Genomic DNA, 15,782 nt, shown 5'->3' with positions numbered 1-15,782 from the left:
GCTAAGTGCTTTTTTTTTCTCAATTAAAAACGTCACTTTCCTTGAATATTTCAACTTTTCACAGGAGTTTCCTAATGGGTTTTTTCTTGTTCTTTTGTTTTGAGGGGATTTAGCTTTGTATGTGTGTGTGTCTCAATGTTTTGCCTGATGTATGTATTCACACCACGTGTGCCTGGTATCTGAAGTTCAGAAGAAGGTATCAGATCCCTGGAATTGGAGGTGTGGATGGTTATGAATAATATGGGTGCTGGGAATCGAATTCAGGTCCTGTGCAAAACAGCCAGTGCTCTTAACCACCACCCTATCCCTATCACATGAAGTTTGTGAAAGCCAGGGGTGTTCACAGCAGTGTTGCGCCATGCCTTGTGCCCATTTGGAAAAAATATCTTGCAGTCGGCTCAAAAGATTAATGAGAAAAGGTTATTGCATTTCTCTCTGCCTTAAATTCCTAGGACCCTGTGTGCACACACGTATCCAAATGGAACACTTCCCTGTTGTGAGTCCCTGTGCTGCTTTTTCACTGCCAGGAGCAAGGTGGAGTCTCTTCTCTTTCCAGCTGCTTTGGTCTTGGGGACAGTGCCCATGCTTTAGAGCTAATGTGGTTGTGAGTCAGCCTTATCCGATGGAAGGCGTTCTTGCTTATGCTTGATTTACTCTGCAAACAAACACTGCATCTTTGATAACCCACACTGTTGAATACTACAGCTGAAGAGGTGTAATATAGACAGGAAGAAGTTGTAAACCACATAAAGATATGCAGGGGGCAGGAACACTAAAGGACTCCAGCATCTTGGATTGATTCAGTACAAATGAGGACCCACTGACTTTGGGGGAAATCAGTATCTGGAAAAGGTCTAGGGAAGACCGTCAAATGACGTTGAGTGAGGAGAACAGCAGTCAGTTTCTGCTGCTTTAACAATACCTGAACTGGATGTGGTGGTCCATGCCTGAAGTCTCCAAATTTGGGAGGTGGGGCATTGTGAGTTCAAGGTAATATCCTCATCTACGTAGAGTTTGAAACCATCCTGGACTACACGAGACGCTTGTCTTAAACTAAAACAATGACAACAATAAAAACCAACAATTAGTATCTGTGCCTGGGTCGTTTATAAAAAATAAAAATTTATTTCTCGTGGTCCTAAACACAAGACTGAGAAGATTCTGGAAGGTTCAGGGTCTAGTAGAACTATTCAAAAGTGGAGACTTGGGCTGTGCCCTCCAGAGAGAACAAGCCCTCCATTCATAGCAGTGAGTTCCTTCACTTCCCCACCCCCAGAGCCCCATGTACTGTTACTTCAGTGGGGATAAGCTCCAATACATGAATTCTGCAGTAAGTCTTCAGCTACAGTTACCAAGGCAAAAGTGTTATTCTTTTTGCCAGCAGCAGATCATAACAAAAAAGTAATTGGGGAGGCCACAGAAAAGGGGGTAAATAAAGGAATTCAGAATTGGAATTCAAATGTCATCAAGAGTATTAAGTTTGAGTCACGGATGAGAGTTTGAGACTTTGTGTGCACTAAATGTGGAATGGGAGGCAGGAGGGAAAAGAGGAGAACCAAGTTCATGGACCTGGGGGTGAGGGAGGAGGGGCAAGGTAATATACCCTCCAAATTCTTGGAATATGTAGAATGAGAGGAAAAAGTCAGACATGAAGAGATAGCATTTCAGTTCTGTCTACACGTAGGAGATGCTTATGCTTTTAAGCATAGATGGTGTTTTCACAGGGGAAAGTAGTAGAAAGATATATAAGAAGAAAATCTTAAGGACACGGGGGTTTCTCTTTCTCTCTCTCCCTCCCTCCCTTCCTCCCTCCCTCCCTCGCCCCTTTCCTTGAAAGGCAAAATTATTCAGAGACATGGAGAAACAGCAAGTCACTGAAAAAGTTCCAGGTTCAGGAAATGAGTGATGGCAAATGCCTAGAGATGGGGAGCAGCCAAGAGCTCCCTCCTAGCTGGCGATGCCCTCTTAGAACAGGCATGTAGGCACCGATAATTATTCCAGACTATCTTGGCTTCAGGGTGATAAGTCAAAGCATAAGATTTATAGAAAAGAAATGCCCATTTAATTTATTAAATCAGACTTTGGCTACATTATTGGCTATTACCTGTGACTTGGTAAGATATGAAAAAGTCTAGAGCAAATCTAATGAGGGCTTTTTATCTGTGTGGGAAAGGTCATCGCGAGCATCAAATATTGAATTTTAGATCAGTGCCACACTGAGTAGGTATATATTATAACTCAAATTAGACTTCAAAAGGACTAATTTGCTTGGGATTCTATCATTTAAAATAATCTCTTGTAATAAAACTGACTTTACAGGAAGATATTAATCACATACTTTAATGCTGTCCCTTCAAATTGTTTTAATGGGTACATTTGAACAGAATTTTAATTTTTCCAGTAAATTGACTTTTTGTCAACTTAAAAAAGAATTTAAAGGATGATAGTAAAATGTAACAAGTCAAATTTAAGTCCAGATTTTTCTTCATCACTAGTATTTAGCAGTGATTGGCATGAAATATATCATTCAGTAAATTCTAGACCCAGGTATGACTGAGTAATGGCATACTTAAGTTAACCAAATATCAATGACATATGTGATCTAGAGGCCTCTATTTTTTTCTAATTATAAAGAAAGGATCAGGAGATCTTTTGTAAGATAAAAGGAGAATCACAAATCTTCCGTTTCAGGGAGTGTCTTTTGTTGTTGGTTTGTTTGGGTTTTTTGTTTTTTGTTTTTGTAGTAGCTACTCTCAATACAAAGTTCTTTTCTATTTTTCTTTTTCCCCCAATAAACTTTATATAAACGGTGAAAGGTGTAATGGGAGGACTCAGACTTTGGATAAGTCAACGATATTCTATAAGGATGATTCCCCCCGCCCCCGCCGCGCACGCTCAGGTTTTAAGGTGGGGGCATTGCCAATGGAATTCCTTAGAAGATACACACTCCAGACAAGAAGGGCAGGAGCTTTCAGCTCAGGCCACATGCATGATGCTCAGAGGCAGAGATGGGAGATTCGCCCAGAGAATTAGCAAGGCTCCCTATCCGCAGGCCTATACTTGAAGGACAACATGCGTGTTTTTATTCCTACTGCTTTTGGGGAAGGCAGGTATTTTCAAAGCAAAAGCTAATGCCTGAATTGAGCAGGCTGCTCATCTATAATGCTTCCCCCACCCCTCCACTTCACATAAGATGGGGATAAAGGATATTCTTGCTTCAGGGACTGTACCTTGCCCAGCTTCTGTGCTTCATGTTAGTTCTCCATGATATGGATTCCTTCATGATCATTGGATCTGTGGGGTGTCTATGAAAAGGAAGGGGCCGTTAGCTGTCAAGATCTTCACCTCTGGAGGAGTGAAACAGAACAGGATAACCATCCACTGCCATTCTCCATGGAGTCAAACCCACCTGGACAGTTGCTAGCTGTAACTGACATGTTAGGTGGTGCCAAATGACAACCTGTCACACATACACAGAGCATATAGTCAGTAGGGATCGCTGCTGGAGCTGCGGCCCCTGTGACCATACATTAACCAAGGACACAACTGGTTTTGTTTAGATGAGCTGCTTCAGAAAGAGCAGAACTACTCCGATGATGTCTTGGCCAACATGATCAGCGAACCCAGAATCAGTTACGGAAACGATGCTCTCATGCCGTCTTTGACCGAAACAAAAACCACTGTGGAGCTTCTTCCTGTGAATGGGGAGTTCAGCCTGGATGACCTCCAGCCATGGCACCCTTTCGGGGTGGACTCCGTGCCAGCCAATACAGAAAATGAAGGTAAGAGTCCCTTCCTGGAGCCAAAAGCCTTCTGGTATGTGCCCGTGTGCTTTTTATTGGAATGACAGCAATCAAGACAGACATTTGCCATCTGCATACACACATGTGGGCCCACAACTATACACCCACCTGCACACATACATGCACACACATACACAAAAAGTAATAACTACACTAAGTTGTTACTTGTATCTATTAAAATAATATATCTATTACATAAAGATTATTTTGCATTATTAATTTTTAATACTGCAAAGTAATGAAGCTGGTATTTGATAGCACAGATAGTCCTATTTTTATCTCCCCTTTCTCTTTGTAGATTTACATACATAGTGACACACATCTACCAGCTACCCATGATCACCCTGTGCAACATAGGGAAACCGCATCACAAGATAAAATTACTTAAAAAAACACATAGGATATGCCACATATCACTGTGTGTGAGAGAGAGGCAGAGAGACAGCGTTGGACTCCCAGAAATCCAACTGCCTCTGCCTCCCATGTGCTGGAATTTGAGAATTTTTAAATTCTCAAGAAAGATTTTTAAAAATTGCTCTCACCGAGAAGTATTTTACTGCTTCCATGAAACCATGACCTCTGATTGTGGCTATCAGAATGCTCACCAGGAGCTCCTGTGGCAGAGGCAGAATGAACAGGTGATCAAATGAAGGGCACACACTGCGACCATCAGAGAGCTTTGGCAGGGCCTGTATACTGAAACAGACACTGAGAAAAGCTCCCTTGGCTACTGATTTTTGCATGAAGGTTCAGATTACACTAAATGCAGAAATAGACAACCAGGAAGCTTGCTTCGGAATCAAACGGTTTCTTGCTAAGCAATTTCAATGCAAGGCAACTGTCAAAATTATGGAACCTATGCTAAATGTTTCTTCGTACCAAAGTTCAAGGAGTTAAGTTTTCCTCAAAGAATTCGCACACCTAGGTGATGTGGCTTTTCCACAGGAACTTCGGCAAAAATACCTGTTTCGGAAACAGCATCTCGTAGTTTGCCATTTTTCCATATTCAGTACTAATTGCATGCACACAAACACCTTGATTTCTTGAAACTAAGAATGTTTTCCAAGAAGGCAGCAGGATTTTACGTGTGACTTTCCTCAGTGTAAAAACACTGAGCAAGTTAGTTGGGGTTTTGTTTGTTTGGATTTTGGTTCATTTCTTTGATTTTTGGTTTGGGGTTTTTGTTTGTTTTTGAGACAGGATCTCTGTATGTAACTCTGGCTGCCTTGGAACTCACTATGTAGACCAGGCTGGCCTGAGCTCATAGAGATCTGCCTGCCTCTGCCACAGGAGCTCCTGGTGAGCAAGCAGTTTTAAAAGACAGGCTGTAGAATTCCTTGTGTATTTTTTTCACAGTATAACAACCCAATTCGTTTCTTTAACATCAAAAATATAACCATATATGGAGCTTATAACCATAATCAGACTAGATACTGTCACATACGACAACAATTTTATTTATCGTGTATAAGTAATTGACTTTCCCATTTCTTAACATTATCCTAACAAAACAAGAAAATAGGTTATTTGACTTTCGAAGACCTGGGTAACTTCCATATACATGGTGTTATATAAGTAGGTACACTTAGGGCCTTAAAAGTCATTGTCACCCGTGTATAAACTCTGATGAGGTGTATGTGTGTATGAAAATGTACAGTCTTGTTTTATAAGGTCACTGCACACTAGATTGTCTCTTTCCTTAATGGTGATAGCACACACTGTGACCTGAGCCTTAGGAAATAATGTGCACGGGTAGACATGTCATACATGTACACCTGTACACACGCACACACAGAGGGGGAGAGAGAGATACTCTAGAGTATTGCCAAGATGTCATGCAAGGCCTTATTTAGGTGCATCTAGATGAATAGCCAGCACTCAGTGCTATATTGCCTAGGTTTCATCTAAAGCAGGCATTCTTGTTAAAGATCTGCTATTGGGGCTGGGGAGATATCTTAGTCAGGGAACAGTTTTGCCTTATGAGCATGAGGACCCTAGACATGATGGCTCTGAGAAGATTTAGAGAAGTTGATCCCTGAGGAATAGTGGCAGGTCAGCCTAGCCTGCTTGGTAAGGTCTTGGCCAATAGGGGATCCTGTCATAAAATTCAAAGTGTATGGCTTCTGAGGAGTCACACCTAGGGTTCATCTCTGGCCTCCACACGTGTGCAAGCGTGTGGATGTGTGTGCACATTCACAGACACACATGCACAAACCTACTAATAGTTATCAGCAGGATCTCATACTCCAGAAACAGGAGAGGTTGGGAATGTAGTTAACAATGCAAGGGCTCATCCACCACATGTAAGGCAATCTATTCCGTCAGCAGCAGCACCAGCTTAACATAATGTCCCAGGAGACAACAGTCCTTATGTCCTCCGAGTCTTGAAGTGTGAGTCCCAATACCTCACTTGAGCAGATATTTTCAAAAGTCTTTCCAACAGTTAATGCATTCTTGGTTTATTGGGTTTTGTTTGATAGTCTGAGGGGTGAACCCAGGATTCGTGCAGACTAAGTATGTGTCCACCTTAACTCCCAGCCCACAACGGTTCATCTTCAAATAAAACGAACCTGCAAGGTCTTCCTGGGAAAACAGTGTTGCAAATAACACATAGAAATAACACGATCTTTGCTCTGCTTACCCAGTGACACCGTTCAGAGCTGCAGGAGCTGGGGTGGGATGGCTCAGTGGGTGGCAACACTTGCTCTGCAAACATGAGGTCCTAGGTTTGAATCTCCAGCACTCATAAAAATCCAATCATGGCAGCATCTATGTATCACTCCAGCACTGGGGACATACTCAAGTGGATCCCCAGAGGTCACTAGCCTACATGAAACTGAAAGCTTCAGTCTCAGCAAGAGGCCGTGTCTCAAGGCAATAAAGCAGAAGGTGCTAGAGGAAGATGAGCTAAGTCCTGCTCTGGCTTCTGATGGACAAGCACAGGTGCCCACCCTTAATCACTCATAATGTGCACATACCATACACATAAGAAACTGCAGAAATGCTGTATTCATAAAGAAAACTGGAGTGGATTCTGGATTCACGTTATCGTAAACCCCTTACATCCAGTGGGAACTTAGAAAACCATGTAGATTGTGGGCTGTTGTGATGGCCCTATGTACAGCATTCAGTATTCTGGATCCTCTCCCACCAAATGGCAATAGTGCCTCTCTTTCCTTAGGCTAGGGTCCAAACACACTCCCTTGGGGTGGTAGCCAGGACTTACCCCATATTCCTAATGACCAGGTTTGAGATTCCTCTGCAGCTCTGCTGTGTGACGGGGCTCACATTTCTGAGCCTCTCTACCTATTTTCCAGTCTGAGATCATTTGCATCTTCATTCCTTGCTTAAAGGTAGTAGGCGAGCATTGAGTGGGGTAACATGGAAACGCTCTTAGAAAAGTGCCTAGAACACACTAAAGAAATGACTTTTGATGGGATCGGGATCTTGTTAGGAAGACTTTGTCATTCTTTGCCCTGACGGCTCATCATGAACCTAAGCACGACGTCCTTCAAAATAATAAATACATAAGGGAGTATATACTATAATAGTTCCTGCTGCTCCCTTCCCTCAGACATGTGTCCCCTGTTCTCCCCGCCTCTCTTTCGCATGGCACACCCTGAGCTACTAAAAATACCTACAGTTCTCAAAGGGTTTCCTCGCATTGTCCTTGATGCCCTTATCGTCATTGCTTCAGATGCTTACCAGAAAAGCGTGTTTGTCTCAACAAAAATAGTCAAGATCAGTAGATGCCTGGCCGTTTAGTTATTTTACCCGGAGCAAAGAAGGAGCTGAGGGGGTGGATGAGTATGAGGAAGCAGTGTTTTCAGGACACAGCAGGGCAGCTAGGTGCACAGATGAGCTCAGCAGTTGAAAGGGTGTGTAAGAACCTGCACAGAATCTGGCCAGACTAAATCCCTTCATGGAGCGAGGTGTCCCACCCCTGAGGACATTGGCAGCTGATGCCTGAGAAGACACAGACAATCGGTTCTCATCAAAGATGTGGCCCGAGGTTCAGTAGCTGTCTCTCCATCAGTATGTATGTTAGTGGTGCTGAGTGAAATCCATGGGTGGGAAAAAATAAAGAACACTTGAAATTGGGAGGGACTAGTGGAAGAGGGATGGAGGAGGAATAGAAGTTGATCAAAGCACTCTGTATGAACAAAATTCTCAAATCACTAAAAATAAATAAGTAGACAGCAAACAATTTTCATATCATAAAAGATATCCTAAAACTAACAGAATTATGTTCTTACCCAGGTTGAATGAATAGCACTTAGAGTAATGTCTTTTAGGTTTTTATAGACACTAATAAATTTTCGTCATTGCCACAGTAATTGATTATGATGAGACCACCGTCTCTGCATCCTGCCTTTATGCCACAGACACAGTCATTTCCCTGAGTCAAAGGCACATTTTCTAAGGTGTGGCTGTCAGAGTGAGTGTAGGGTCACACCAGCAACTGCTGCGCCATTAAGCCCTCTCCTCAAGACAGTTAGAAATAGAAAAGTAGTCCCCCTCAGCTAACTCCATTTTACAGGGGTCGTAAAATCACAGTACACATTCGTGATGGGAAATGAGCTATAGAGAAACTGTAAATGTCACTGTTGAAATAACCAGACATTCAATAAACGTTGTCTTATAGCATGAAAACTTTCCAAGTAGATTTTTACAGCTATTGGTCCTTACTGCAATAGAAAGACGGATATTACAATTTTCATTTTTCCATAAGAGGAAGCAGCCTTTCGTGACTGTTTACCCAGTCACCCGCTTTGTCGGTGCGGGGCCTGGATTTCATCACTCCCCTCCCCCTTCTTTCTGTCCCCCACCTCACCAGTCTCTGCATGGGCAAAGTCAGAACCACTTCCGCCTCTTGATGTATACGAGTCTCTTAATGAGCTCAGGGATATGATTTGCTCATATTATGAAGACAACTCACTGTCCGTCTGTTCCCTGCCACTATTCTTGCCAACGTGGGCCATTCCGGATGGATTTGGGTTTGTGGTCTCCACTGGTTGCTTGGCCTGTGAGCCTCTGGAAGCTGAGCAGTTGAAACCGCTGCTCCCAAGGCCTCATGAACCTCCCCTTGGCTTCCCTCCACTCCTGTGCTCACATTTCTCTCTTTTTCACACTTGCCAATCCTGACCCAGGGCACTTCCTCCTCCCTTGAATTCTTCTGCCCTTTAGCCACTGTTAATCCTAGAGACTTGACTGCCCTCTCCCTTCCTTGTTTCTTCAAAGACCAGAGTCAGCTCAGGGAAGTGTTTTCTAACAATGAACAGCACCCAGGGAATGCCAGCTGGTGCAGAACCCTGGTCAGGGAATTGCTGTACCTCCGCCGTTGTTTTCTTTGGCTCAGTCCCAGGATGCGTACAAAGGAATAATTGTGACTCTCAGCCAATATGAAAGGAATGGTCTCATTTCACACACTCAGCTGAATGTCATCTGCGCAGAAGAAACCTGCCCTTTCTAAAGAGAGACAGTGAGAGCCCGTGGGTTACCTCTCCTAACCTCAGCCTAAGAAGGAATTTGCCTCGCTAAATGGCACATTGCGTGGTGAGGCGTTGTTCTCCTGGTAAAGTCGTATTTGCATTTCCTCTGGCCATCAAATAATCCTTTTGTAGTTAATTAACTGGGAAAAAGAAGGTAAGATTGGACAGTTGTAGAAGGAGATATCTTTAATGTTTACTGCTGGGCTGGGTAGAATCTATTTTCTTTCTAATCAAAAGCCAGGAAACTATCTCTAACCTAGCGCAGAGGAAATTCCACCCTCCCCAGCCTTCTTCTGTGCTGCTGGTGCACGTCCTGGGGAGTGCTTTTATGAACAAACAGAGGAAGCGCATTGGCACGCTGGCAGCGCTAAGCCTTTTGAAGTGGTACCCCTCCCATCCTTCATACGCGGAATTGACCCCTGAAGGTTCTTTTTCCAGCTGCTCCTTCACACCTTGGTTACTGCACGCGCTTTTGCCCTGCTCTGTGTTCAGAAGCCACGACTTTAACCATCTTGATTTGTCTTGTTTGCTCTCTGTCTCTCGCTTCCGGCACCAGTCGAACCTGTCGATGCCCGCCCCGCTGCCGACCGAGGACTGACCACCCGACCAGGTACCTGCCTCTCCGCTCAGCACCTCAGCAAATGTGCCTCTCGGGGTTGCCCGTGTTGCAGAATGCAATTTAAAACAACTATCGACACCGCACTTGATTTCAAATTCTTTGCTTCTGCTAAAGCTTCACTTCACAAGTTCCCACGTGATCTACTTTTTATGCTTCTGAGCTTTCCTTTCGAAACTCAAAGCAAGTCTTTTCAAATATGGTGTTCTCTCTCTTGATTTCTTTCTTTTTAATAAATGGGGATATGATTTTAATAAATGTCTTCCAAGATGGAGGCCCAGGGAGGTGTAGCTTCCAGTGGTGAATTAGGTCTTGCTACAGGCATCCCCTCTCTTTCTTGGTTAGTATTCATGGGGGTCCTTGAGTGGGCTCAGACTTGTTGGTTACTAAAACAAACACATTTCCTAAAAATGCCATAATTGGTATTTCTCCAGATCCAGGAATACTTTTTGTCCTTTGTGGATTATATATACTTACTCTCAGCCAGTGCCTAAAATAGCACAACAGATGTATACGCATAATTTTGCATAGGAGCCCATTGTTTTTTATATTACAAATTTCTTCACTATCAAAATAGACACTTCTTTTTACACAGTCTCCCGAGATGAAAAAGAAATGTGTTGTGACCCACTGTTATATGTTTAGCCTCTGGCTAAGCTTGGTTTTAGGAATAATGTCACACCACGAGAGATGTAGAACATGCGTGTATCTAGTCCATGTACAGCCTCACCCCATGATAGTGGTCAACAAAGAGAATCAGAAAGGAGAACGCTGGTGAATTGAAAGATCTGTATATTCTAGACTGTTTTTTCCAAATAGTGCGTACCTTCCCATATTTACTTTTGGTTTACCCCTACATACCATTAAATAGTCAAATACATTGTTAACCTTTCTTGAGAACATCAGTAAAGGGAGGTCAGTCTTTGTTTCCTGGTTCAGATATATCCATAGCAAGATCAGAAATGGCTCTGCCCCTCTTCTTGCCAATAAAGTCTCTAGCCTTGGCTTGGCCAGCCATAGTCATAGGTAGACTTTGAGAGTCCTTCTCATGGCATCATCATGACCCGTACTGTGATTCATCCTGGGAGTCACACACTGACAGCTGAGCTCACTGATCTGATGAACCTCTGGTCTGAGTGCTGTTAAAGGCACCTTGAATTACAGCTAGCTGTCCACTGTTTGGGCTCTCCTGACATCCTCCTTAGTGCTAGTGTCAGTGAGTTAATTTCCAGGGAGCCAGCAGTTGGCATTCCCATTCCGCTCTGCCAGCTGGTGAAGCCCAAGGCCGGGGCCAGAACAATTTTTGCCACAACTAAAACTAGCTTAAGCTGGTCTTATCCCCAAGGCTTTTTTAAATGGCACTACTCATTTTATTTTTAAATGATAACGTATTTTTCATCTATAAACATAAAATGTAATATTGAGACTGATTTTACCAAATTCCTATATTGTATAAGGATATATTTGTTATTGTCAAAATAATCGGGCACCCACTCACGCCACCAGCCAATTAATTTTTCACTTTATTTACTTTAATCTAAGTTGTAAAAGACACTTTCATACCCTGGCAGGCAAAGGTAATCTGTTTTGAGAGAAGAGCTAATGACATCCTACAGGCCAGGGAAAGCTAAAGTCGTCCCTGCTGCAGTAGCAGTATTAGTCCAAAAGAGATCAATGTAGTAAATTCTGTGGCAACTCAGAAGGAGTAAATGATAAGGTCCCTACTCCCGGGAGCCTGAAATAATGGAAAAACACACTTTGCATATTTAGGAAGATGGGATGACAGAAGACAGGGAGAGATACATGAGGACACACAAAGATGTTTGTGATGAGAGCAGCAAGGACCACATGAGGGTGTGTTACCAGTGAACTCCCTGGAAAGGAGCTTTCCAGAAAGGGGGGTGTAAGATTTAAAACACGTGGGGTAAAAAGGGGGAAAATCCTTCAGAAGATAGCCACCAAAGAGAAAGAATGTATTCACTGGACATGAGGAAGAATCTGCTAAGCCATGTTTATGAACATGGTACTGGCTTGAAAGGTCTGAGGAGCTATGCAGGCTGTACTTTGTGCTCGTAATGAGTCTGCCAAGTATTTAGATCCCTTGTAATCCATTCTTATGATGCCTACATTGCATTAATAACTCCATATGTTGTCTACACTGGATTAATACCTCCCTATGTTATTTATATTGGGTTACTATCTCCCTGTGTTGCTGATATGTTTTGATAATGCTATAGCCACACTTTATGAAACCACCACACATTTGACTCTACTGTACCAAGTTGCTTCTTTCCAGACTTAGATACCCTTCCCAGAATTACCCTGTGCCTTTGCTTTTGAACAATCATTCTTGTCGCTCCAAAACAAAGCAAAGCTGTGAGTTTTTGGCTTACTGCTCCCCACCCTCACCCCTCTTTGTTACATCATCATGACGAAGAGGCTGGTTTCTTTCCTTTCACATCTGAAAAGCCAGCATGTTGTAACTTTTAGAATATAGTGTTACCCACAAGTCACAACAATAGTGACGCTGATTTCTGGACATAGTGACTATCACAGCTACTTAACTCCTTCTGGAATGTTTCCAGGGAAAGCAGACTCTGAAAGAGATAAGAAAACACATTAGCGGGCTCTTCACTTGATTTATTAAGCTACCCTTCCATTACACCCTATCTCCAACCTTCTCCAGGCCTAACAATCCAGTTTTATGACCCTCAAGAGATATTTTCCTATTGATTTATTTCTTCATTCTATCATTTTGTTAATCTCCTTGTAATGGCACTCCTAAGTGTGTAGAACGTCTTCCAAATTATATATGTGCTAAACATGTAATGGTACTCCTAAGTGTGTAGAACGTCTTCTGAAATCTATACATGCGAAACAGAAATAAAACATCTTTTCTCTTTAACTTCTAAAACATATTTACATTTTAGTTTTAAGCCTCAAATTATTATTTGAATCATGGCATACTGTAATAGTTGGTCCAAGAATTGTACGTACATCCATGTGTAGAGAAGGAAGAATTAAGAAGCATTTTATACATTGTACGCTCCTGCTTAGAGGAGGCAATTCCATGTGGTGTGTAAAACTTGAGAGCTAGGATGCTTAGGTCAACGGATTTTGTGACTGGCACTGTTTGCTGTGCATAGACATGTGAACATAATTTATCTGTAATTAGAACAAAACTCCACAGTAACCATTTTGTTCTCCCAGGTCATTAATGGTTTTTCAAAGCTTTGCATTGGTTTTTTTTTTCCCTCTGAGGTAATGACAGCCCATAGAAAATGCACACATAATGAACCATAGGCCACTAAAACCAAGTCAACATTTCTCAGGTACAAATTTAACCCAACGTCCCAGCCAGCACCGAGTTTCCTTCCTTCCTTCCCTCCCCTTTAGAATTACAGCATGTGTTTGGCCGTGGGAGTATTGTTTTCAACTTTCTTTAGACATTTTGCTTTATAGGCAGTGGTTAATGGTTTAAGTCTAGGATGTCATTTTTCTTGAAGAAGTTCCTTAATCTATTTTTCTAAATGTTCTGCCCTAGAAAGAAAATTTTGGCAGTCTTTGTCTCGTTGTGTTGCTAATTGATTATCCAACATACTCTGTGTTTCATGTAGGTTCTGGGCTGACAAATATCAAAACGGAAGAAATCTCTGAAGTGAAGATGGATGCAGAGTTCGGACACGATTCAGGATTTGAAGTTCGTCATCAAAAACTGGTATGCAAAATGATTTCCCTCTCTCCACAACTATGTGTCTGCCTAAGTGGCATGGGAACACTTGGCTCATCCTCTGCCAAACCTGGGAGGGAAAACTAAAACCAAAATGTTTGCCTAGATCATCACAAAGTTCTGAAGAGAAGTAAATGGAGCTCTGTGTGCCGTTCTTTCTGACCAGAAGCAGTTGAGTCCAGCGGGCAGTTAAAAGTGCCACGGACTTCAGTGCCTCAGCCACGTCAGCCGATATCCGTGCACTACACTTTCTAGGCAAATAGGTTTCCCAGGCTGAACACATCTAATCCAAATATCCAAAAATGAACGCTCTAGAACTTACTTCCCGACCCTTGGTAGGATACCACAAACAAGAAACTTGACACCGTGAGCTTTTGAAAAGTAGTCGCTAAAACTCTATTTAGGCTAGATGTAAACTATGCGTAGCACACATAAATGAATTTTGTTTAGCTTTGGTTCTGATCTCCAGATCAGATCATCTCCTTACATAAATACAGAAATTACAGAATCCAGATTTCTGAAACCCTTCTGGTCATAACTATTCCCCATCTATCATAGTTTTATTTGAAGAATCAGAGTCGCAAACACACAATCAGTACGTGTGTCTTTGGACTTTTTTTTACGCTGTTTGCTTAACTTCCCATCTGCAAGTAGAGCTTTTCAGTCATCTGTCCAACCCATCCATTCCTCCCACCTCCCAGGACTTCATTTGTCTCAGAAGGGGAAGGAGTGGGGACCCTGTTAGGGTGGGTGGAGGCAGGAGGTGTCCCTGACTCTTCATCTTCCCATTAGTGCCATCATCAAAAACCTTGGGCAAAGAAGATAGATAGTGGTTTCTTTTAAGACAATGGCATTTTTCTTCCTAATGTTAGAACTGGGATGCATAGAAAAGCAAGTGTCTTCTTCATAGGCACACAGGAATTATATAATTTCCCTGCACTCCAAGTGCCCCAAGTCCCAGATTGTTAGAGTTCCTCTCCTGTTATCAGTTATCATAATAAAGGGCTAATGTAAAGAAGAAAATTCTTTCATGCATTCGGTGATGAAGCAAAATATGGCAATAAAATGTTTGCAGAATGATGCTTGATATGTACTCCAGCGCTGCTGTTCCTGGAGTAAGTGTGCCTGCAGTCTGATGCCTTTCCAGTGGTTATAAATAAAGTGTATTGATCCTAGTATGAAATTCCGAAAGAAAAAGCCTTTATTGTTTGGCTTCTCATCTCTGAATTATTGTAGCAAATCCAAAGCTGGCTTGGGATTCAGATTTGCATTAATTTTTTTTCCAGAAGAAAACTACGCTTTAGCCATCCATAGCGTAGTTTTCCCTGGCAAGTTTATTGCTGTGTCGGGTATTGTGAAATCAGGGGCGCTCCTGATGTGGCTGGAGCTGGAAGGTTTAAAAACAAAACTGGGGGAACTGCTGAAGGACTGGGCGCTGGAGCAGAGAGCTGAAGATGAATGCAGAGTCGCGCTTTCCTGAGCCGATGTCATGGACGCCCTTCTGAGTAATTACATGAACTCCTTGTAATGCGACAGTGACTAATGGCAGCGGCAGCAATTAGGGGCATCAGCTCCCTCTACTGTGCTAGCTGATAAGATAATGCGCTGTAATTAGTGCAGTGAATATTACAGAATTACAGTATTTCCTTAAAGACATAGGGATATGTCCAGACTCACATTTATTCCTGATTATTTCACTGTAGTATCATTAGCTAATTAATGATTTCCTTTAATAAATATGTTGAGCTAGCATATTTGGCTAGCAAGGGGACTAATTATGAACCACTTCTAATTTTGTTGCAGATGCACCGTGAGTAACATCCTCTTAGAAATTTTTTATCTGCTCTCATTTACTTCATCTTTGCAGATTGCCACCGTGATAGATTTAGCGGTGAAAATCGGTCATTCGCCTGTCTTGAAGCCGCGGTGAAAGGATTATTTAGGGAGCTGTTTTCACTGACTTACATAATGAGTGTGGTGTATGGTTAGGAATAGTCCTCCCCCCTCCCCATCGCTTTTTTTATCTACCATAAGATCATCTCTTATATAACAAGATGATTAAAGTGAGGTCTGTATCTGTTATTCCACCTAAGTAGACAAAGCTGAAAAAATAATGGTTTGCTTTTGTAAGGAGCATAGAG

The 15,782-nt window shown here is 42.4% G+C and overlaps 1 protein-coding gene across 6 annotated transcripts in view; it reads left to right on the top strand.

Moving 5' to 3' along the window:
- App (amyloid beta precursor protein) overlaps positions 1–15,782 on the top strand; it is a 223,101-nt gene that overhangs the window by 197,656 nt on the left and 9,663 nt on the right. For 3 of the 6 annotated variants that reach the window (XM_075959214.1, XM_075959223.1, XM_075959206.1), the window contains 3 exons: positions 3,561–3,782; positions 9,852–9,905; positions 13,529–13,629. In XM_075959214.1, the coding sequence (XP_075815329.1) occupies positions 3,561–3,782; positions 9,852–9,905; positions 13,529–13,629 (377 nt within the window). The remainder of the gene's footprint in view (positions 1–3,560; positions 3,783–9,851; positions 9,906–13,528; positions 13,630–15,782) is intronic. The other 3 variants (XM_075959211.1, XM_075959217.1, XM_075959196.1) reach the window with 1 other exon arrangement.

This window comes from Microtus pennsylvanicus, chromosome 1 (genome assembly GCF_037038515.1).
Source record: "Microtus pennsylvanicus isolate mMicPen1 chromosome 1, mMicPen1.hap1, whole genome shotgun sequence".
NCBI classification, from domain to species: Eukaryota; Metazoa; Chordata; class Mammalia; order Rodentia; family Cricetidae; genus Microtus; species Microtus pennsylvanicus.
This window is presented reverse-complemented; position numbering and strand designations above follow the sequence as displayed.